Source organism: Salvelinus fontinalis, chromosome 37 (genome assembly GCF_029448725.1).
Source record: "Salvelinus fontinalis isolate EN_2023a chromosome 37, ASM2944872v1, whole genome shotgun sequence".
Lineage (NCBI taxonomy): Eukaryota > Metazoa > Chordata > Actinopteri > Salmoniformes > Salmonidae > Salvelinus > Salvelinus fontinalis.
The window spans coordinates 30,669,750-30,694,165 of record NC_074701.1 but is presented as its reverse complement, the minus strand read 5'-3'; the positions used below and the strand labels follow the sequence as shown (position 1 = coordinate 30,694,165).

General features: G+C 43.8%; 2 protein-coding genes and 2 long non-coding RNA genes across 4 annotated transcripts; 1 reads left to right on the top strand and 3 right to left on the bottom strand.

Moving 5' to 3' along the window:
• Nucleotides 1–376: 376 nt before the first annotated feature.
• On the bottom strand, nucleotides 377–7,468 carry LOC129836495 (neurofilament heavy polypeptide-like). Its single transcript, XM_055902775.1, has 3 exons — nucleotides 6,156–7,468; nucleotides 5,767–5,891; nucleotides 377–5,283 (listed from the first exon to the last, which is right to left on the bottom strand). Exons 1-3 carry the CDS (start codon nucleotides 7,182–7,184, stop codon nucleotides 1,329–1,331), a joined length of 5,109 nt encoding a protein of 1,702 aa, XP_055758750.1. The 5' UTR covers nucleotides 7,185–7,468; the 3' UTR covers nucleotides 377–1,328.
• A 634-nt stretch (nucleotides 7,469–8,102) lies between these two features.
• Nucleotides 8,103–20,166, bottom strand: LOC129836497 (catechol O-methyltransferase domain-containing protein 1-like). Its single transcript, XM_055902776.1, has 7 exons — nucleotides 20,057–20,166; nucleotides 16,074–16,195; nucleotides 14,313–14,418; nucleotides 14,031–14,149; nucleotides 12,338–12,392; nucleotides 12,118–12,251; nucleotides 8,103–10,455 (listed from the first exon to the last, which is right to left on the bottom strand). Exons 1-7 carry the CDS (start codon nucleotides 20,109–20,111, stop codon nucleotides 10,303–10,305), a joined length of 744 nt encoding a protein of 247 aa, XP_055758751.1. The 5' UTR covers nucleotides 20,112–20,166; the 3' UTR covers nucleotides 8,103–10,302.
• LOC129836498 (uncharacterized) lies at nucleotides 10,988–12,465 on the top strand. The gene is made up of 2 exons (XR_008756667.1): nucleotides 10,988–11,557; nucleotides 11,596–12,465. It is a non-coding gene; the product is annotated as an uncharacterized LOC129836498 (long non-coding RNA).
• Nucleotides 19,019–20,041, bottom strand: LOC129836499 (uncharacterized). The gene is made up of 2 exons (XR_008756668.1): nucleotides 19,838–20,041; nucleotides 19,019–19,390 (listed from the first exon to the last, which is right to left on the bottom strand). It is a non-coding gene; the product is annotated as an uncharacterized LOC129836499 (long non-coding RNA).
• Nucleotides 20,167–24,416: the final 4,250 nt, after the last annotated feature.

Here is a 24,416-nt window from a genome sequence, read left to right as displayed (position 1 = left end):
TACTCCATGTGTAACTTTGTGTTATTGTATGTGTCGAACTGCTTTGCTTTATCTTGGCCAGGTCGCAATTGTAAATGAGAAGGTGTTCTCAACTTGCCTACCTGGTTAAATAAAGGTGAAATAAAAAAAGAAAATAAAAAGACTCAGTATGTTACGTTTATATTTTTGTTTGTTATACAAGGCTTAACCGCAAGTCTCTGCCATGTTATGGGGAAATAGGATGCGGGCGAAGGGGAGATATATTTTAAATTCAGCCTAGTGCTGTTGGAATTCACCTAGCTTCTACATAGGGGAGAAATTCTGAGAAATTCTATATGTGAAGCCGTCTTATCAGGTGAAATACAGCAAAGTATGTAAGAATAGCTGGAAACAGAAGTGCTCTTCAAATAGCATTTATTGCTCAGCGCATTCAGGCATGATCAAATCACATTATCAACCATTCTCATTATCATCCCTATGCACATTATCATCCATTGGTCAGAAGTAAATATATACAGCAAAATACAGCTTTTGGTTTGTTACATTCAATATTACAGTACGTCTCTCTTGCAGGAGTTCATTAATTGTGCCTCATAATCAGGGGCGCAACTTTGGCTTCAGAAGTGGGGGGGGACATTATTATTATTGTAAAAATATATATATATAAAGTCGGATAAACACTCCAAACAACCTACCCGACCACTCGGAGGCGTCCGTATGGTCCTAAAGCACATCGTTGCCTTGTTTTGTATCACCTTCCAATGATAAAACTGGGGGGGACATAAATACAATTTCAGAATGTGGGAGTGGGACATGTCCCCCCGTCCCCGTCCCCAGTGAAAGTTGCGGCCCTGGTCATAATTGACAGTCACGAACCATGATACTTTACATATTAAGCGTCAATTAATATTTTTGGGGGGAGCAGTTCTCATATTTTTTTAAAGCCTTGCACTAACCATGCAGTTTTACAGAAAACCTCTACTGACCTCTAAATCGAGTCATTCTAAAAAGAGGTTAAGTCCCAAGTTTTAGGTTTAGCTTGCTTCTCTGCGATTGGCTTAGCAGCTTGTCCGGTAAAGCAGTTCTCGTCTATTTAAAATGTATCTTGTTCTGTTATCTTCTCTTCAACTGTCTGATCTTTCAAACCCACGGCTGATACATCCTGTTCTTTCACTGGTAATGTATTTGTAATAGATATCTCAACTTGTTCAGATTTTAACTTAGAGGCCTTGGTTTTCACGCTCTCTGTCTTTGGGGTTCCATCTTTGGGATATGTAACCTTCTCAGGCTCTTTGTCCATACTTTCCTCTTGTTTCTCCTGAGTTGTGTTGCTTTCTGGAATCTTCATTTTAGGAGTAATTGCTCTCTGCAACTGCAGGCATCTGTTTCTCTGGTGGTGTGATTGTCTTAGCTTTGTCACCACTGCCCGTCGTTTCACTCTCTTCCGTAGGGGTGGTCATTGATTCTGGGGTGAGGGTTGAGTATGGTTTAGGGATGGTCGTTGATTCTGGGGTGAGGGTTGAGTCTGGTTTAGGGGTGGTCGTTGATTCTGGGGTGAGGGTTGAGTCTGGTTTAGGGGTGGTCGTTGATTCTGGGGTGAGGGTTGAGTATGGTTTAGGGGTGGTCGTTGATTCTGGGGTGAGGGTTGAGTCTGGTTTAGGGGATATTTCCTCTTTAGGGGTGATGGTTGAGTTTGGTTTTGGGGAAGTTTCAAATTTAGGGGTAACTGCTGGTTCTGGTTTTGGGGAAGTTTCTTCTTTAGTGGTGACTGCTAGTTCTGGTTTAGGGGATGTCTCCTCTTTAGGGGTGACAGTGGGGAACGATTTAGGGGATGTTTCTTCTTTAGGGGTGACAGTGGGGTACGGTTTAGGGGATGTCTCTTCTTTAGGGGTTACGGTTGGCTCCTGTTGTGGAGATATTTCCTCTTTAGGGGTCACAGTGGGGTCCGGTTTAGGGGATGTTTCTTCTTTAGGGGCGACAGATTGGTCCGGTATTGGGGATGTCTCCTCTTTAGGAGTGACAGTTGGCTCTGGATGCGGGGTTGTTTCTTCTTTAGGGGTCACAGTGGGGTCTGGTTTAGGGGTTGTTTCTTCTTTAGGGGTCACAGTGGGGTACGGTTTAGGGGATGTTTCTTCTTTAGGGGTCACAGTGGGGTCCGGTTTAGGGGTTGTTTCTTCTTTAGGGGTCACAGTGGGGTCTGGTTTAGGGGTTGTTTCTTCTTTAGGGGTCACAGTGGGGTCCGGTTTAGGGGTTGTTTCTTCTTTAGGGGTCACAGTGGGGTCTGGTATTGGGGATGTCTCCTCTTTAGGGGTTATGGTTGGCTCCTGTTGTGGGGATGTCTCCTCTTTACTGGTGAATGCTGGTTCTGGTTTAGGAGATGTTTCATCTTTAGGGGTGATTGCTGGTTCTGGTTTTGGGGAAGTTTCTACTTTAGTGGTGACTGCTATTTCTGGTTTTGGGGAAGTTTCTACTTTAGTGGTGACTGCTAGTTCTGGTTTTGGGGAAGTTTCTTCTTTAGGGGTGACTGCTGGTCCCTGTTTAGGGGATGTCTCTTCTTTAGGGGTCACGGTGGGGTCCGGTTTAGGGGATGTCTCTTCTTTAGGGGTGACAGTTTGGTCCGGTATTGGGGATGTCTCCTCTTTAGGGGTGACAGTTTGGTCCGGTATTGGGGATGTCTCCTCTTTAGGGGTGACAGTTTGGTCCGGTTTTAGGGCTGTTTCTTTTTTAGGGGTGACAGTGGGATCCGGTTTAGGAGATGTCTCTTCTTTAGGGGTGACGGTTGGCACCTGTTGTGGGGATGTCTCCTCTTTAGGGGTGACAGTGGGGTACGGTTTAGGGGATGTTTCTTCTTTAGGGGTCACAGTGGGGTACGGTTTAGGGGATGTTTCTTCTTTAGGGGTCACAGTGGGGTCTGGTTTAGGGGATGTCTCTACTTTAGGGGTCACAGTGGGGTACGGTTTAGGGGATGTCTCTTCTTTAGGGGTGACAGTGGGGTCCGGTTTAGGGGATGTCTCTTTAGGGGTTACGGTTGGCTCCTGTTGTGGGGATGTCTCCTCTTTAGCGGTGACAGTTTGGTCTGGTTTTGTGGTTGTTTCTTCTTTAGGGGTGACTGCTGGTCCCTGTTTAGGGGATGTCTCCTCTTTAGGGGCAACAGTGGGGTCTGGTTTAGGGGATGTCTCCTCTTTAGGGGTCACAGTGGGGTCCGGTTTAGGGGATGTTTCTTCTTTAGGGGTGACAGATTGGTCCGGTATTGGGGATGTATCCTCTTTAGGAGTGACAGTTGGCACTGGATGCGGGGATGTTTCTTCTTTAGGGGTCACAGTGGGGTCTGGTTTAGGGTATGTTTCCTCTTTAGGGGTCACAGTGGGGTCTGGTTTAGGGGATGTTTCTACTTTAGGGGTCACAGTGGGGTCCGGTTTAGGGGATGTTTCTTCTTTAGGGGTCACAGTGGGGTACGGTTTAGGGGATGTTTCCTCTTTAGGGGTCACAGTGGGGTACGGTTTAGGGGATGTTTCTTCTTTAGGGGTCACAGTGGGGTCTGGTTTAGGGGATGTCTCTTCTTTAGGAGTCACAGTGGGGTCCGGTTTAGGGGATGTTTCTTCTTTAGGGGTCACAGTGGGGTCTGGTTTAGGGGATGTCTCTTCTTTAGGAGTCACAGTGGAGTCCGGTTTAGGGGTTGTTTCTTCTTTAGGGGTCACAGTGGGGTCTGGTTTAGGGGATGTTTCTTCTTTAGGGGTCACAGTGGGGTCTGGTTTAGGGGATGTTTCTTCTTTAGGGGTCACAATGGGGTCCGGTTTAGGGGATGTCTCTTCTTTAGGGGTCACAGTGGGGTCTGGTTTAGGGGATGTTTCTTCTTTAGGGGTCACAGTGGGGTCCGGTTTAGGGGATGTCTTAGATTCTTTCCCTTTTTCCTCACCCATTGAGACATCTTTTGTGACCTTTTCACTGCCATTATGTTCATTCTGCACAACACTTTTTACAATATCATCCTTGCTGCTCACTTCTGGCTTTGTCGGACCCACCTCCTTTTTAAGAGTCTTTTGCACAGGCTCTTCCTTACACTCACTTGTTGTGCTGATAATTCTGTCTGGCATTTTACCTCCTACTGTTTTCTCATCTTGTGTAATTTCTACACTAGAATCATCTGGTGACTTCACCTGCTCCACTGTCTCCTTGGTTGGACTGCTCTTCAGCTCTGCAGTGATATCAGGGGATTCCATGTCCTTCTCTGTGGAATCAGGGAGATCCTCTTCTTGTGTTGTCACAGCACTCTCTGCCTCTTGAGGTTGGCCTGACTCTCTATGCTCCTTCTCATCAGGTTTCTGCTCCAGTGTTGGGGCACTCTGCTCTGTCAGATATAAATGTTTTCTCTCTTTGATGGGACTTTCTTTTGGGCTGTCTTGATGTTGCTCTGTTGGGGCACTCTCCTCTTTCAGATCTACCTCTTTTTTCTCTTTTAAAGGGCTTTCTTTTTTTCTCTCCTCTGACACCTTTTTGGGTTCTTTGGAGATGTCCTCTGTGGGGACCTGTGGTTCACCCTTTATTGAACTTCCTGTTTTGCTATCCTCTGACTCTGAAGTTTTGGGTTCTGTTGAGATGGGAATCTCTGGTTGGGATTCACCATGTTTTGGGGTGTCATCTTTTTCTAATGTCCCCTTTATCTCGCTGTCTTGCTTCTCTGTTGTCTCCAATTTTTCCTTCTCTCCCTCACTGGTGGCCTCAACTGAGATGACTTCACTTTGTGTATTTTCACCTCTGTCAATGTCCTCTGTCTTTTTGATTGCATCTGGCTCACCCCCCTTTTCCTCCTCTCTTTCATCCTCTCCCTCCTCTCCATTTTCTCCCTCGCTAGGGCTAACTCCATCTCCATTTACCTCGACCTCTGCTGATGTTACCATCTGCTGTCTCTTAGACTCTTCCTCCTGTTCACCCTCTTCCTCCGGGGCGTCCACTTCAACATCCACTTTACCTCTATCTTTCTCTTTCTGCTCATCCACCTCTTCCCCACTCCTCCTCTCAGCTTTGTCACTCTCTTCTCCCTGCTTCTGTCTCAACTCGTCTCCCTCTCCCCCGACCGTCTCCTCGGAGCCTGTCTCCTCGATCTCGGACATCTCCATGTCTCTGGTGGTCTCAGTGATGATCTCCTCAACAAACTTGTACTGGGGCTCAGACCTGCGTGTGGGCCCTCCCTGCCGGGCCAGGCAAGGCAGGGTGTAGACGGGGGACTGGCGGTAGATGCAGGGCATGGAGATGTGGGTGTCAGAGATGGTGTACAGACGGGACTCCTCACCCTCCAGGAGTTTCCTATAGGGAGGCAGAGAGACGTGTTATTACCGCCATGACTATAATATGGATATGTCCCAATGTGTTAGCCTCGTAAATGCCAGACTGATCACCGCTGCACACATCCATGTCAGCTCGTGAGAACAGTGTGTGTGGATATGTCTGAATATCCATATCATGATTAAAGTGTCATTCTGTGTTGTGATGTGGTCTATGTTCATTTGATGTTAAATATGAAATCAAACTATTTCAATAAAATGTCTACTGTTTCATTTGTTCACCATTGACTGTGTTTTGTAGTAATCTCTCACCATCGCTATGACACTTTTGCACAGTTTTGCTCTAACACAGCACTAAGTTGAATCAGATGTGTTAGCGCTGGGCTAGAATAAAATGTGCACACCCTGGTTATCCTCAGAAATAGATCCAGGAACACACTATTAACTATATGGTATTTTCCTCAGTCAATGATTTTATATATGGGAGAGAGTTGATGTCTCTTACCTATAAGAGAGAATCTCCACATCCAAAGCCATTTTGACATTCAGCAGGTCCTGGTACTCTCTCAGGTAGCCAGACATGTCTAGTTTAGCATTGGTCAGCTCATTCTCCAGCTGCCTGATAGTGTCCTGGGCAGAAAAGCATACACAAGTCAATAATAGGGTCAATCAGCCACTTTGGTTGGTATGACAACAAGGAGAAATTTAGGGGGGGGAATAGTGTTCTACTCCTATAGGCCTATATGAGGAAATGATGTTCCAGGAATGATACAGTTCACATGGGGCCTATATTTGTGGCCTACACCTACAGCATAGCCTGAATACAAATATGAATCATAAAAATGTGTATGTTTACTTACAATTGTTAGAGGTACAAAATAAACCAAAGTCTACCTGGTAATGAATCATTTCCGCATAGTGACGCTCCTCCAGCTCTTGTAGTTGTTTTTCCAGGGCCTCTCTCATTCCTTTCCCACAGTCCAGTTCAATTGTTTTCCCCTGCAGGCGCCTTCTATTCTCCTGGATCTCCTGCTGGGTCGCCTTCAGCGCCTCTCTGTTGCTCTCTGCCGCTTTGGTTAACTTTGCGAACTGGATACGGAAGCCCTCCTCGGCCTGCTGAAAGTCGGAGGTGGCGTGACCTTCTAACTGCACACGGATGTCCCGGAGAGCTGCAGTGATGTCAGGTTTGCCAAAGTCGTGCGCCTTGACCGTTACTTGAGCCTCTTGGATCTGGGCCACCATTTCTGATACCTCGTCCTCATGGTTCTTCTTCAGGACGTGAATCTCGTCCACCAGAGACTGCGCTTTCTCGTCCAACTGAAGTTTGGCGAGGTATGCATCGTTGGCGTCCTTTTTCAGCACAAGGATGCCGTTCTCTGCATCTGAGCGGTCACGTGCCTCCTGCTCGTACTTGTCTCTCAAGGTGAGGAAATCTTCCTCCAGGTTCTGATGCTCTATCTCGATCTGACGCTTCTGAAGGGTGATGTCATGAACTAGGTTCCTCAGGTACATAAGCTCCGGCTCGTGCTCCTGGGCCAGAGACGCAGGGGACTGTGCCTTTAGTTTGATTTCCTCGATTTCCCTCTCAAACAATTCATTTCGATGCTCCAAATGACGCACCTTCTCTATGAATCCGGCGAAACGGTCGTTCAGCCCATGGAGCAGTTCTTTCTCATTCATTTTCGTCAACACCCCGGTAAATGGGTCTGACAAATCGAAAAGGCTCTCCGATGATCTCGGAATGGATCCGAATTCGCTCTTCAGCGTCGTCACATATCCTCTGTTCGTGTATGCAGTAGTCGACTCAAAGCCAACGGTCCTGGACGCAGAGGGGGATCCGGTCAGTTTAGGTTGATAGCAGCAATACTCAGCTTGAGCTGCCCTATGCGGAGAACCCGAAAGATTGTCCATTCTGAGGCTCATATTGCCTCAGTAAACTCAGCCGTGTTGGTGTGCAGGCTAAGCACCGAGGCTCCTACCTTTTATACTCCCTCTGTCTGCTCGCGCTGCAGAATGGAACTGTCCATAGTGCTGAAAATGTATAGAATCAGCTGTAGGCTTAACTGTCTGCCAACGCGTGCATCCTCACCTGTGTTCTCTCTCTCTCCATCTCTTTCTCTCCCTCATCGTTTTGTCTCAGACAGCATTGACGCATAGGAAATCATTTCACTTTGAAACGCCAGCAGTCTACAATGACACCTCAAAATTACAAGTCATATGTCTTTAATACATTGTCAGGTGGTCAAACTATTGTATTATCCAAGGGGCTATATCTTTCCTTGTTTGGATTATTTTTTATATATTATAGAAAGGGGCCGCAGATTCTGGTTTGGCTGAATGTGCTTGCCTTGTAATATAACTGTATATTACTGTATATAAGAGACTGTAATGCAAGTGTAAAATAGTCATGTAAGAATGACCCTAAGCCTAGACATAACTGCTCCCATTTCTCAGTCAAGCAGCACTTCTAAAGGGCATTTCAAACACTTTTCAACCTCATATTCATCATCTCCAGCACCAAACCAGTGAAAATTAGGTTGAAAACGGGTGGAATTGCTCTTTAATCTTGCACCTTTTTACAAATGTCTACATGAGGAAAATGCATGGGTCTGCTTGGCTTAGCGGAGACAGGCTGGCTGAAAAGGGTTGGCCTGGATGTGTTCCAGTGATACAGCTTTCATTTACACCTCACAGTATACGGTAGGTTGCTCATAGAAATCAATGGTGTATTTCAGTGAATAATGTGAATAGGATATCAGAATATGATATTTACTCTTTTTAATCAGACGTGAAAACCTCTATAGAGAGAGATTAGTAAATAGAAAATGTGACTAAACAATGTCTCAGCAAACATATTTTTTATTGTAAAATAGTGTATCACCACTAAAACAAGCACTACATTAACTCCGTGTCACTTGATAGATGTTTGTTAGAAAATGATACACAGTGATTCACATATTTTAACACATTTCACATTCAACATTTTTATAATTTCGGGGTATTGTAATATGTAACCCCTAACTGCCCTCACCCCACCCCCTATGCAAAAAAAAGTGTTGAGAAAGTGCTTTTAGATCAGGTGAAAGTTACTCAGTAGATACACTGACTGTACACAACTTCCTAATATTGTGTTGCACTCAAGTTGAAAGCGTTCCACAGGGATGCTGGCACATGTTGATTCCATTGCTTTCCACAGTTGTGTGATGCATGCCATGGAAGAACTGGGCCATTTTTAGCTTCCAGGAATTGTGTACAGATCCTTGCGACATGGGGCTGTGAATTATCATGCTGAAACACTCTGTTCACACCGTTGACATGAGCAAACCACTCGCCCACACAATGCCATACATGCTGTCTGCTGTCTGCCCGGTACGGTTGAAACCGGGATATATCCGTGAAGAGCACACTTCTCCAGCGTGCCAGTGGCCATCAAAGGTGAGCATTCGGCCCACTGAAGTCGGTTACGTTGCCAAACTGCAGTCAGGTCAAGACCCTGGTGCGGACGACGAGCACGCAGATGAGCTTCCCTGAGACTGTTTTTGACAGTTTGTGCAAAAATGCTTTGGTTGTGCAAACCCATAGTTTCATCAGCTGTCCGGGTGGCTGGTCTCAGACGAACCCGCAGGTGAAGAAACCGGATGTGGAGGTCCTGGGCTGGCGTGGTTACACGTGGTCTGCGGTTGTGAGGCCGATTGGACGTACGTCCAAATTCTCTAAACGATGTTGGAGGTGGCTTATGTTAGATAAATGAACATTCAATTATCTGGCAACAGCTCTGGTGGACATTCCTGCAGTCAGCATGCCAATTGCACGCTCCCCAAAAACTTGAGACATCTGTGGCATTGTGAGGTGTGATGTGTGAGCTCAACTGTGAATGGTCCTGGAGCACCCAAAAAAATGTTAAGGGAAGCCAGTTTGCATTTGGTTTCACTCCAATCATATCACATTGAGAGCAATACATCATTTTCTGAAACCCCTTGAATAGTTGCTTTTCTGTTGTGTTGTTGTAGCTAGCTAGCTACAATTGACCCTTTCCTAAATTAGCCATGGATGGAGATAGGGAGTTGGACTTGTGGTTTTACTCAATTCCAGTACTAGCCAATGATTATAATAGCGATTCTGATCTATCCAAAAATGCATACATTGTTGTGCCCCAGGCCAGAGGACGGAAGTTTAATATGTAGCTAGATGTAGAAGACAAATGTTAACTATCACAGTTAGGCTAGTGAGCAAGCATTGTAGCCAGGTGGCCATGGACAACCAAAACTAAAAGTGAATACTGTATGACAGAGTCATAAACCGTTTTGTCAACATGACAAAGGATGGCATTGACGTTTCTCTACAAGTAGGTTGAGTCAACATGTTTTTTCAACTTGCACGAACGCATGTACACACACATAAAAATAAATCAGAACCTACAGTCTCACTCGTGCCATAATCACTTCCCTTTCTGTCAACCAATGGGCATAAATCCAGGGGAGTATGTCAACTCACCCCTTGTGTCTCACTTGATATTTGGGAGCAAAAGTCTTCCAAAGACCTCCCACCTCTCCACCAGCATGTAACCTGGAGAGCCGTCATCGCATCCCTCTTCTCCCAGCTGGAGGGTTTCGATGCCAGCTGTCCAGCATAGAGCAATCTGTTATCAGCATCTGGTTCTGTGGAGCATTCCTCTGAGACGAGGCCTACCCCAAAACTACCACATGGTATTCTGTTGTCATTCAGTTAAGCCTGTATTCAAATGAAATCTAATAAACAATTATTTTAGTCACACCCTGAAGAAAAGAAAAAAAAATCTCTGGGAGTGAAAGGTAGTTATTTAGCTCTTACTGAGAAAGAGGCTGACATGCTTTCGAATTTCAAGTAAAAAGTGAATCTCACTCGTACACGTACAGTACTTGTTGAAAATAGCATCTATTTATTCCAGCCCTTCATGTTTACCACATCTCAAATAAATCCCAAATAAATCACAGTGGGTTTGGAATAAGCATGGGTTAAGCATTTGTCATCACAGGTTAGTATGAGTTAGCATGGGTTATCGTTAGCGTTTGATGGCCAGGGTGAGTCCGTCGCCCACAGTGAGCATGCTCAGATCGATCCTCTGGTCCGTGTGGAGTTTCTTGTTGAGCTTGTCCAGAGTCTGGGAGGTCAGGTCATCAGGAGCAGGGTCCACCACTTTACCACTCCAGAGTACCTGGGGGGAGAAGGTGGGGGGATCAGAGATACAGGTGAGGTGTCCTGTGGTCAGAAGGTCAGAAAGACAGGTCAAGGAAGTGTAAATAGATAGACAGGTGATAGACAGGTCAAGGAAGGGTAATTAGATAGACAGGTGATACACAGGTGATAGACAGGTCAAGGAAGGGTAATTAGATAGACAGGTCAAGGAAGGGTAATCAGATAGACAGGTGATAGACAGGTCAAGGAAGGGTAATCAGATAGACAGGTGATAAATAGGTCAAGGAAGGGTAATTAGATAGACAGGTGATAGACAGGTCAAGGAAGGGTAATCAGATAGACAGGTGATAGACAGGTGATAAATAGGTCAAGGAAGGGTAATTAGATAGACAGGTGATAGACAGGTCAAGGAAGGGTAATTAGATAGACAGGTGATAAATAGGTCAAGGAAGGGTAATTAGATAGACAGGTGATAGACAGGTCAAGGAAGGGTAATCAGATAGACAGGTGATAGACAGGTCAAGGAAGGGTAATTAGATAGACAGGTGATAAATAGGTCAAGGAAGGGTAATTAGATAGACAGGTGATAGACAGGTCAAGGAAGGGTAATCAGATAGACAGGTGATAGACAGGTCAAGGAAGGGTAATCAGATAGACAGGTGATAGACAGGTCAAGGAAGGGTAATCAGATAGACAGGTGATAGACAGGTCAAGGAAGGGTAATCAGATACACAGGTGATAGACAGGTCAAGGAAGGGTAATCAGATACACAGGTGATAGACAGGTGATAGACAGGTCAAGGAAGGGTAATTAGATAGACAGGTGATAGACAGGTCAAGGAAGGGTAATTAGATAGACAGGTGATAGACAGGTCAAGGAAGGGTAATCAGATAGACAGGTGATAGACAGGTCAAGGAAGGGTAATCAGATAGACAGGTGATAGACAGGTCAAGGAAGGGTAATTAGATAGACAGGCGATAGACAGGTGATAAACAGGTCAAGGAAGGGTAATTAGATAGACAGGTGATAGACAGGTCAAGGAAGGGTAATTAGATAGACAGGTGATAGACAGGTCAAGGAAGGGTAATTAGATAGACAGGTGATAGACAGGTGATAGACAGGTCAAGGAAGTGTAATCAGATAGACAGGTGATAGGCAGGTCAAGGAAGGGTAATTAGATAGACAGGTGATAGACAGGTCAAGGAAGGGTAATTAGATAGACAGGTGATAGACAGGTCAAGGAAGGGTAATCAGATAGACAGATGATAGACAGGTCAAGGAAGGGTAATCAGATAGACAGGTGATGGACAGGTCAAGGAAGGGTAATCAGATAGACAGGTGATAGACAGGTCAAGGAAGGGTAATTAGATACACAGGTGATAGACAGGTCAAGGAAGGGTAATTAGATAGACAGGTGATAGACAGGTCGAGGAAGGGTAATCAGATAGACAGATTAGAGGAGTGAGATGAAGTGGGAGACAGGTGAGGAGAGAGACTCAGACTGAGGACAGAGGTGATAGGTTGCCATCTTTCTCTGTGTTTTTTATGTAGGCCTATCTTTTCATGTATCTTTACCTTAGTCAGCTTAAAGATCAAATCTATTGCATGTTGGCATTATTCAAATCATATTCAAAATCACGACTCGCCTGTAGGAATAAAAGTTTGGGCATAGGCTACTCACATTATCGATGGCAATGATGCCCCCTTGTCTCACAAGCTCAAGAGACTTCTCGTAATATCTGTCATAGTTCCGTTTATCCGCATCGATGAACACAAAGTCATAGGTGCCAGCTTCCCCAGCAGCTATCAACTCATCTAGGACAAACAAAAGATCACGTTGAAAAGGATTCACCCGTTTCACAACGGAATCGTGTTTGGGTTCTTTAAAATCAGTCACCTACCCAGTGTTTTTATACACATTTGAAGACGGACATTAATTTTATCCTCGACTCCGGCCTAGAAAAGAGAAAGGATGACAAGGGTAGTTAGTCTAGGCATCTGTACTGTTAAGTCCATTTAAATGTTTCAATGTGCTTGAAATAAAATGTTGACTTGATTTTGAGTTTAGATTGTTTGAAGCAGATAATACCAACCATTTTTTTAAAGAAGCTCTAATTTGGCATTGGGAAAAACACGAGATGAACTGTTACAAAAAAGACCCACTTAAGCTAAAGAACACTCCGTAATGTTCACAACCACATATACTTTGAACTCACGAAAAGTGGGAGGTGTGGTCAAGAAACACTGGTATATTTCATCATCAGACCCAGCTTTGCCGGCTGAATTGAAAAATCACTCACTTATTGTGTATAGGAGAGGAATTTACGCGATAAATTGGTTCATGCCAACTGCCAGCCACAAAAGAAAATGTGTGTGAATATTGTGTGAAAGTGTGAATATTTCTGCCACCCACACACAGGAAACCGGTTCCAAATAAATGACATTATTACGTGTTCCACCACCCATGTTATTTACATTATTAAATGTCCATGTGGGCTCAGCTATGTCGGTAAATCCTCCCGCTCTCTCAAACAGAGAATTAGTGAACATAAAAGTTCAATCAGGAGAAACGACAGGGATTATCCAGTCGCAGTACATTTTAATGACCTGAAGCATGACATTTCTACCTTTAGATTTGAGGCAGAGAGAAAGTTAAGATATCAGACAGGGGAGGTGATATCAATAATACTCTGAGCAAAAGAGAATGTTTTGGGGTTTTCACCCTCCAGACATTATTTCCTAAAGGACTTAATGATGAAATGACTATGTATGTTATGTTGTGAATTTGAATATGTGTGCCTATGTGCCTACTCTGATGTTTTCCGTACGATGTACCCAATGACTAATGAAAACTTGCTATGTCCTCATTGTGGTTTTACAGACGTGTATAATACATCTTATTTATACCCTTTTGTAATATTTATGCAATGCATATTGCTATATTTTGTGGCACTTATTTGTTTTTCCTTTGCCTCCAACCCCCTTTGATGTGTGGAACGGATGTGGGTGGGGCTAGGTGTAAATAAAATAAAAATCACAAAAGCTCTGACGAAGGCCGTGAGGCCGATACGTAACCTTATTAAATATCAGTGATACTATCAAGAGCAGTGTGCGGTTTCCTTTTTCCTTCATCTTGTTCAACTGTTGCCATGCAGCTGTAAATAAGATTGTTCAGATGTGCGAGTGCCTTTTGAATTTTTTAACAGACAATACCAACCATTTTCTGTCTGTCACAATTTTCTGTCACCTGTGTTGTGTACAGTAGTATTTCTACTGTTTGGAGGGGGGCATTACGTTCATTGTAGGGATTCTCTGCTGCTTGGCTTTGCACCTTTTCGTAGACACTTTCTTCTGAGCAGACGGCCTCACTACTCCACCCACAGCACTTTGTGAAGTCTGACTGACAGATGTTAGATACTGAATATGCTGTATTGTAGCTTTTGGAGAGACAATCAATGTTTCTGAATTCCAACGGGTTGAATGGGTTTAGATGTTGTTTTGGGGTTGAATACTGGACAAACAGATCTAATTCCTGTCTAGAGGAATATTGGAGCAAGTAAACTAGCTGAATGACTAGAGGAATGTTGATCTGACCTCTTTAAAGAAAGGTTTAGCAATGTTCACGTATTCGTCGTCTATTTCACATGCTACCACTTGACCACTCTCTGGTACAACCAACGCCATGTTCAGGGTGTTGTACCCCGTGTACATCCCTGGAGAGAGGAAAATATTGACATTAGTCTCTTCTGATATTAGAATGAGGGCAGTTCATTCAGAATTAGTGAATGTTGAAAAGATTGGCACAATGACAGATGTTCCAAATAATAGAGTAACATTAAATGTTTTCAGGATGAAGCTTGTTTTATCATTACATACCAATTTCAATGGTTTTGCTGGCGTTAATCAGTTTGGCCAGATTTGCCATCAGTTGTGCTTGTTCACTAGCAACCAGCATGATGCTCCATGGGTCCTCAAGGGTTTTCTGCAACATGAAGGAAGGAGAATTTTTATTTTATTTAACCTTTATTTAACTAGGTAAACCAGTTAATAACAAATTCAATGATGGCCTATCAAAAGGCCTTCTGCGGGGACGGGGGCTGGGATTCATGTTTTTTTATTTTTTTAAAATATAGGACAAAACACACATCACGACAAGAGAGACAACACAACACTGCATGAAGAGAGACCTAAGACAACAACATAGGAAGGCAGCAACACATGACAACACAGCATGGTAGCAACACATCATGACAACAACATGGTAGCAACACAACATAGTAGCAGCACAAAACATGGTACAAACATTATTGGTCACAGACAGCCACACAAAGGGCAAGAAGGTAAAGACAACAATACATCACACAAAGCAGCCACAACTGTCAGTAAGAGTGTCCATGACTGAGTCTTTGAATGAAGAGATTGACATAAAGCTGTCTAGTTTGAGTATTTGTTGCAGCTCGTTCCAGTCGCTAGCTGCAGTGAACTGAAAGACGAGCGACCCAGACATTTGAGTGCTTTGGGGACCTTTAACAGACTGTGACTGGCAGAATGGGTGTTGTATGTGGAAGATTAGGGCTGCAGTAGATATCTCAGATAGGGGGGAAGTGAGGCCTAAGAGGGTTTTATAAATAAGCATCAACCAGTGGGTCTTGCGACAGGTATACAGAGATGACCAGTTTACAGAGGAGTATAGAGTGCAGTGATGTGTCCTATAAGGAGCATTGGTGGCACATCTGATGGCCGGATGGTAAAGAACCTCTAGCGAGAGCACCCTTACTTGCCGATCTATCAATTATATCTCCATAATCTAGCCTGGGTAGGATGGTCATCTGAAACAGGGTTAGTTTGGCAGCTGGGGTGAAAGAGGAGCGATTACGATAGAGGAAACAAAGTCTAGATTTAACTTTAGCCTGCAGCTTTGATTTGTGCTGAGAGAAGGACAGTGTACCGTCTTGCCATACATGACCTTTGTTGTGGAGGTGTTCAGAACAAGGTTAGGGGTTGAGAAAGCTTGTTGGACACTAAGAACGCTTTGTTACAGAGTGTTTAACACAAAATTTGATTTCAAACATCGACAAAAAAGACAAAAACATGACTTTTTTTATGACATAATCTAATCGAACAATGTAATTACACCGTATTGCTGACTGCAGCTTCTCAGCACAGTGTTTGTATAGTACTGTGCTGATCTCTAGTGGTTATAGCAGCCTATTGAACTGTCATGATACTGTAGAAAACCATTGTCTCTCTGTACACATCTGGTTTGTATGTACAGTACATTCCTGCTTTTCATCTCATAAACACCCTGGTTCTCCCTAGTCTTACCAGTCCAACCCTAGCCCTAGTTTCATGTCCTCATCCCGGTTCAACCCTAACACTAGCCTCAACCTCAAACCTAACCCTGGCTCTAACCCAGTCCAGTCTTACCAGTCCAACTCTAGCCCTAGTTTCATGTCCTCATTCCGGTTCAACCCTAACACTAGCCTCAACCTCAACCCTAACCCTGGCTCTAACCCAGTCCAGTCTTACCAGTCCAACCCTAGCCCTAGTTTCATGTCCTCATCCCGGTTCAACCCTAACACTAGCCTCAAAAACAACCACAACCCTAATCCTGGCTCTAGCCCAGTCCAGCCTTACCAGTCTGAGTTTGGTCATGACAGGATGTTCTCTCAGTGAGTTGTTCACGACATACTGCAGCACTGGGTCGTTCTTCCCTCCACTGTGGCTCTTACCTGGCAGGGCAGATCCTATTCCTGTGCCTGACCAAAAAAACATCAGTTACAAATTTAGTTTTGCATGGTAACCCATCTAAACGTCATTTTGATTGTCAGCCCCAAAGCCGTGTTCGCAACCACGGCAAATATTGATTACAGCGGGTTCAGGATTTAGCAAGTTAACCTTTGTAAAGAATTCTTTACTGTCAACATCAGGATAAGAAATTGCAGTGCTTAAAGATGTTTAAAAGATGGATATATATCCTTCCTGTTTGGCCCTGTCCGGGGGTTTCTTCGGATGGGGCCACAGTGTCTCCTGACCGCTCCTGTCTCAGCCTCCAGTATTTATGCTGCAGTAGTTTATGTGTCGGGGGGCTAGGGTCAGTTGGTTATACCTGGAGTACTTCTCCTGTCTTATCCAGTGTCCTGTGTGAATTTAAGTATGCTCTCTCTAATTCTCTCGTTCTCTCTTTCTCTCTGAGAACCTGAGCCCTAGGACCATACGTCAGGACTACCGGGCATGCTGACACCTTGCTGTCCCCAGTCCGCCCGGCCTTGCTGCTATTCCAGTTTCAACTGTTCTGCCTGCGGTTACGAAACCCCTACCTGTCCCAGACCTGCTGTTTTCAACTCTTAATGATCGGCTATGAAAAGCCAACTGAGATTTATTCCTGATTATTATTTGACCATGCTTGTCATTTATGAACACTTTGAAAATCTTGGCTCTCTCTAATTTTCTCCTTCTCTCTTTCTCTCGGAGGACCTGAGCCCTAGGACCATACGTCGGGACTACCGGCCGTGGTGACTCCTTGCTGCCCCCAGTCCGCCTGGCCTTGCTGCTATTCCAGTTTCAACTCTTCTGCCTGCGGTTATGGAACCCCTACCTGTCCCAGACCTGCTGTTTTCAACTCTTAATGATCGGCTATGAAAAGCCAACTGAGATTTATTCCTGATTATTATTTGACCATGCTTGTCATTTATGAACATTTTGAAAATCTTGGCTCTCTCTAATTTTCTCCTTCTCTCTTTCTTTCTCTCGGAGGACCTGGGCCCTAGGACCATGCGTCGGGACTGCCGCCCGTGGTGACTCCTTGCTGTCCCCAGTCCGCCTGGCCTTGCTGCTATTCCAGTTTCAGCTGTTCTGCCTGCGGTTATGGAACCGCCACCTGTCCCAGACCTGTTGTTTTTCAACTCTTAATGATCAGCTATGAAAAGCCAACTGAAAATTATTCATGATTATTATTTGACCATGCTTGTCACTTATGAACATTTTTGAACATCTTGGCATAGTTCTGTTATAATCTCCACCCGGCACAGCCAGAAGAGGACTGGCCACCCCTCATAGCCTGGTTCCTCTCTAGGTTTCTTCCTAGGTTTTGGCCTTTCTAGGGAGTTTTTCCTAGCCACCGTGCTTCTTCACCTGCATTACTAGCTGTTTGGGGTTTTAGGCTGGGTTTCTGTACAGCACTTCGAGATATCAGCTGATGTACGAAGGGCTATATAAAATAAAATTGATTGATATTCTCTGAGTCTGTGCCCTTGTTTGGCCTGTAAGGAAAAAACAGAATGGTGTGGGCTTACTGGTCAAAAACAGCTGATTTTGCAGCTCAGCCAATGAGATGTGCATGCACTTGGATATTCCAATGATCTACCAACTCAGAGTTCCATGTGGGGTCAAGCTGCTCTGGCTGCCCCTGATGTCCAGCATGCAGACTTGCCTTTGCAGCTTGTAAACCACGTTGTGTGGAGGCTCTGTTTTGACACTCTTTCTTGTTGGTTAGCCGTCTATCTACGTTTGCTAGCTAAGTGCTTCTTAACAGCCAACTCTTATTAATCACATCATTTGAAAAAGTGATTGGCGAGATAGTTGTTGCAATCCTGGGGCCTCATTTATAGCCATTGTGTAAATTGCACACTAAACTTGGTGCATGGCATGCATATGTATGTTTCCTATTTACTAATCAGGCCCGTCCTGAAACTGTGTGCGTATCAACAAACATTAAACCCCCGCCTGAAAATGCCCATCGTTCACCTTTTATTGTGACAATAACGCCCTTTTTCCTGTATACTTTGGAACTAGGCCAAGGCATTTTTCTAAAGGAAATAGCGAACTTGATCAAATGTCTTTGAAGGTGATGACAGAATGTTAAACCTTTGCAGTGACATTTGCTGTAGGCCGTGGCTATCTGACAGACAAAAAGTTTATGTAAGACAACAAAGGCAAATAGCTGTGGACCTGTAAACAGACCGTTTGAATTCAATAGGACCTAATGTTTTGCATTTACATTTTCTCCAACCTACGCTGCTGCACTGTGTAAATTCTAGAACATTGTCTACTCACAGTGATGGCCATAACTTACACACTTCAATGCAAAATGTCATATGTCTGTTCACCTGTTAAATTCTACTGTATGTTATAAACCAGCTTCCTTTCTGTGCATAGAGCAAAATACTTGAATTAATAGCGTATCTAATAAGCCCAGTTAAATGAGAGATGTGCATGGTAATTGTTTGTAGTCTGTGGCTACTTCGGGAATATGAACCCATCATGGCCAAAAAAAGTTTAAGAATTTATTCTGTAATGGTTCTGAAAATATGTATTATGTGTATAAACGCAATATTGTCTACTAGAGAAATGTGAAATGACAGTATTCAGAGAAATTACAGAAATAACCTACAACCGTCTGTGCCACCGTTAATAAACTGTGCTCTGGATCTGAGCTCTGGATCGGATGATTTAGAGTCAAATAACTTGTCTATTTACTACTATGAAGTGGGTGCAATTAAAGGAGATATGGGACAAATAGTATACAGTACTTGTTCTAGGACTATGTGCTAGCAACCTGGTGAGTATGAAACCATCACAGAAAAGGTCAGGAATTTATTATGCAATGATCATGGAAAATAAGATTTTCTCTCTTCTCACTAACAGCAAATGATTGCATCTTATTAACCTGTTTATTGTTATGAACAAACATGTCCAGTATATCCCCCACATGCACAACATACTAATCTACTTGCCTGCTTGCAATGCAAAACTTCAACCACTAGAAAGTGCATACACAGTCGAATTTTTGCTGGAAGATGAGCACATTTTCAAGTCAAGTTCAGTTTTTATAAATTCTAACTTGTGTGAAAACTGGTGCACGCACATTTTGGGGTATATTTTGTATGTATGTAAATGTTTATAAATGAGGCCCCCGAGCCTAAGTCTCCCCCCTCGTCAGCAGGTAATGTAGCCTAGTGTAATGGCTGTCAATGTCGTTCTCCTCCTCAGACGAGGAGGAGCATGGATCGGACCAAGATGCGGATTGATAATTGTACATGTTTAATGTAAAATAACAGGAAAACACTACAAACTACAAAACAACAAACGTGACATACCTCAAAACAGTCCTGTGTGGTCCAACCACTGACACAGGAAACAAACACCCACAAAAGCCTACTGCCTATGGCTACCTTAAATCTGGCTCCCAATCAGAGACAAATGAATGACAGCTGTCTCTGATTGAGACCCAATCCAGGCAGCCATAGACATAACTAGACAACCTAACAAACACTATCCCATACACATACAACACCCATAGACTAACCAAACACACACAACATACAATGCCCACCCCAACTCACGCCCTGACCAACTAAACATAATCAAAATAACATAAAAATAGGTCAGGAACGTGACACCTAGTGGTTAGAGCCGAAAGGTTGCTGGATCGAATCCCCGAGCTGACAAGGTAAAAATCTGTCATTCTGCCCCTGAACAAGGCAGTTAACCCACTGTTCCCCGGTAGGCTGTCATTGTAAATACGAATTTGTTCTCAACTGACTTGCCTAGTTAAATAAAGGTTAAATAAAAACAATTTTCTCCTCTCTAATGGAAAAAGTGCACAGCGAGATATTTACCTGTTAGTGCAAGAACAAGCTGAATGCAGAAATACATCTTGATATCTGGAGCCATTTTGGAAGTGTGTCTATTCAGCTATATAGAGTGAACACCAAAGAGACTGTATTGAGGGAATGTGGGTCTACTATTTATACAGCGTGGATGGGAAAGTCCACTGGTTTCCATGTGTGTTTGTTTTGAACTATCTTTTTGGGTGAGGGACAAGATATCGACCACTCTGTATGTAAACACTTTCCTCACAATGTGTTTTCCAGACACCACCCCATGATCCCCATGATGTAAGAGTGGAGTTTCCAAGGTGTCAGCCAAAGGGATCCATTGTTTGAAGCTCACTGTATGCAGTACAGAGGGTCAAATAATACATACAAATACTAGATGTGTAACGCAGACACTGGGAGTTAGGAAGCAAGTACAGGGGGTGAATTTAATAATAAATAGAACAATACAAAACAAGAGTTTAGCATCTGGACATGAGAAAGATAACTAATACTGCCTGGGGAAACAGCCAAAGGGAATGACAGACATAAGGTAGGTAATCATAGAAGTGATGGAGTCTCATGAGGCGCAGGTGCGCGTAACGATGGTGGCAGTTGTGCGCAATAATAAGTAAACTGCCGACAATGAGCGCCAGAGAGGGGAAGGGGGAGTAGACGTGACAGTACCCCCTCCCTGACTTGAGGCTCAAGCTGCAGGACGCCGACCAGAGAAACAATCCAGAGTACCAGGAGCAGGCCGGTCGCCTCTGATGAATCACGGGAACCTGAAGAGCCAGCTGAAGAGCGGGAACAAGTCGTGCCGTGCCGTTTGAGGCGCGGGAGCCTGATGAGCCAACCGAGACTTAAGAGCCTGTTGAACCAGCTGAGGCTTGGAAGCCTGACGGACTGGCTGAGGCATCCCCGGTAGCTTCGGCAGTGGCCCTTGGACCCGACATCACCAGCAAAAAACAACAACAAAAATCACTGTTGCTTCAATTTGTTGAGGCAGTATTCTGTAACGCAGACGCTGGGAGTCAGCAAGCAAGTACAGGGGGTGAAATGAATAATAAATGGAACAATACAAAACAAGAGTAGCGTCTGGACATGGAAACATAACTAATACTGGCTGGGGAACGAACCAAAGGGAATGACAGACATAAGGTAGGTAATCAAAGAAGTGATGGAGTCCAGGTGAGTCTCATGAGGCGCAGGTGCGCGTAACGATGGTGGCAGGTGTGCGTAATAATAAGTAAACTGGCGACAATGAGTGCCAGAGAGGGGGAGCGGGAGTAGACGTGACAAGATGTGCCTTGCATTTCCCCCCGGTGGCATAACATTGGGGTTGAGTATGAGCAACACTGTTCAATCAAACTGGAAAAGAAAGCCCAGGTAACTTCTTATGGGCAGGAGGCCAACATCCGGTGAAATTGCAGAGCGCGAAATTCAAACTACAGAATTATATATATTTAACTTTCATAAAATCACAAGTGTAATACATCAAAATAAAGCTTAACTTAATTTCAATCCAGCCGCTATGTCAGATTTCAAAAAGGCTTTACGGCGAAAGCACACCATGCGATTATCTGAGGACAGCGCCCCGCATACAAAAGGATGAAAAATATATTTCAACCAGGCAGGTGTGCCAAGAAAGTCAGAAATAGCGATATAATAAATGCCTTACCTTTTATGATCTTCCTCTGTTGGCACTCCAAAAGGTTCCAGTTACATCACAAATGGTCCTTTTGTTCGATAATGTCCTTCTTTATATCCATAAAAACTCAGTTTAGCTGGCACGCTTCAGTCAATAATCCACCCAGTTTCCCTCCATCAAAATGCATGCAAAAGGAATCCCAAACGTTACTAATAAACTTTTTCCAAACAAGTCAAATAACGTTTATAATCAAACCTTAGGTACCCTAATACGTAAATAAACTATAAAATTTAAGAGGGAGAATCGTTATTGTCTTTACCGGAGAAAAAAAACATAGAACGCGTTCTCTTCCACGCGCCTGGGAACACTACAGCCAAAATGGGAGCCACCTAGAAAAACTGAAATTTCTGGCAAATTTTTCCAAAAACCAGCATGAAACTCTTTCTAAAGACTTTTGACATCTAGTGGAAGCCCTAGGAACTGCAATCTGGGTGGATTTCGCCTTATAATAAAAGTGACAGCCATTGAAAACAGTGGTAGGCTGAATTGTTTGGGGGGGGGTGGTTTGTCCTCGGGGTTTCGCCTGCCATATCAATTCTGTTATACTCACAGACATAATCTTAACAGTTTTAGAAATGTTAGAGTGTTTTCTATCCAAATCTACCAATCATATGCATATCCTATCTTCTGGGCCTGAGTAAAAGGCAGTTTACTTTGGGCACGCTTTTCATCCAGACGTGAAAATACTGCCCCCTACCCAAGAGAGTTTAAGGATCGCCACTTTTTTTCAATTTCCGCCTAAAATATCCAAATCTAACTGCCTGTAGCTCAGGACCTGAAGCAAGGATATGCATATTCTTGATACTATTTCAAAGGAAACACTTTGAAGTTTGTGGAAATGTGAAATTAATGTAGGAATATAACACATTAGATCTGGTAAAAGATAATACAAACCAAAAAACATGTGTTTTCATTTTTTTTTGTTACATCATCTTTGCAATGCAATAGAGAGGCCAGACAGTGATGTAGGATTCTAGGTGTAATTTAGATGTTGTCCACAAGATGGCAGCAGTGTGTGCAACGTTTCAGACTGATCCAGTGAAAAATTACATCACTACGCAATATGTTGTATCAAGTCTGCCAGGAGTTTGCACAAATGTGCCGAATTGGTAAATTTATACATTTTCAAGTACATAACTATAGAGAACATACAACAACGCTATGGTAATAAAATTGTTTAAGTTTACACACTCCCAGGAATGTCATACATGATGGATCATTAGCTTCCTTACAGAAAAGACACTAACCTTCACACATCTAGATGGCCGGGCGGGGTGTGTGTGGAGCCAGAGAGAGCAGTGGGGTCAAACTGCGGAACCCAGTTCCTACATTTGAACATAAAAATAGATTTTTTCAAACAAAACAACACTACATTTTATCTCTGGGACCCTCCGGATGACAAATCAGAGCAAGATTACTGAATGTAAGTACATTATTTACCTTCAGAGGTGAATGTATCAAACCAGTTGCAATGATAAATGTGTTTTGTTGTTGTGCACTATCCTCAAACAACTCCCATCCCACCCACATCCCCCCCAAAACTGTTTTGAAAAGTACCCCCCTTTCCGCTAGAAGTTAAACTAGAGTTGTTGTTTCACGACAGAGCAAGGACAGCAAGCTTCCTCTGTCTTCCTCTGTCAATTCCCCAATTATGGATGCAGGGATGCAAACAAAAGTTCCTTGCCAACAAGTTCACATAAATGAAATGAGCCACGACTTGAACTGTTTTTTTGGGGGGAAGGAAACTCGTCCGAGTGTTGACTGGTATAGGAAAGGGACGACTTGGAGTGAGCGTGCAGCACTGCTCAGCTCAGCTTGTCTCAATCCTTCCCATTGCATGTGGAACATTTCAGCATGCCAATTGCAAGCTCCCTCAAAACTTGAGTCATCTGTGGTATTGTGTTGTCTGACAAAACTACAAAAATATAAATACAACATGTAAAGTGTTGGTTTCATGTTTCATGAGCTGAAATAAAAGATCCCAGAAATGTTCCATAGGCACAAAAAGCTTTTTTCTCTCAAATTTTGTGCACAAATGTGCTTACATCCCTGTTAGTGGGCATTTCTCATTCGCCAAGATATTCCACCCACCTGAAAGGTGTGGCATATCATGAAGCTGATTAAAAAGCATGATCATTACACAGGTGCACCTTGTGCTGGGGACAATAAAAGGGCACTATAAAATGTGCAGTTTTGTGACACAACACAATGCCACAGATGTTTTAAGTTTTGAAGGAGCATGCAATTGGCATGCTGACTGCAGGAATGTCCACCAGAGCTGTTGCCAGAGAATTTTATATTAATTTCTCTACCATAAGCCGCCTCCAAAGTCATTGGAATTTGGCAGTATGTCCAACTGGCCTCACAACCGCAGACCACGTGTATGGCGTCCTGTGGGCGAGCTGTTTGGCGATGTCAACGTTGTAAACAGAGTGCCCCATGGTGGCGGTGGAATTATGGTATGGGCAGGCATCAGCTATGGAGAACGAACACAAATGCATTTTATCAATGGCAATTTGAATGCACAGAGATATCGTGACGAGATCAAGGAGATGTGCCGCACTGCATGAGGCAAATGGTGGTCACACCAGATACTGACTGGTTTTCTGATCCACACCTGTAACTTTTTTGTTAAGGTATCAAATCAAATCACATTTTAAGTGTCACATGCGC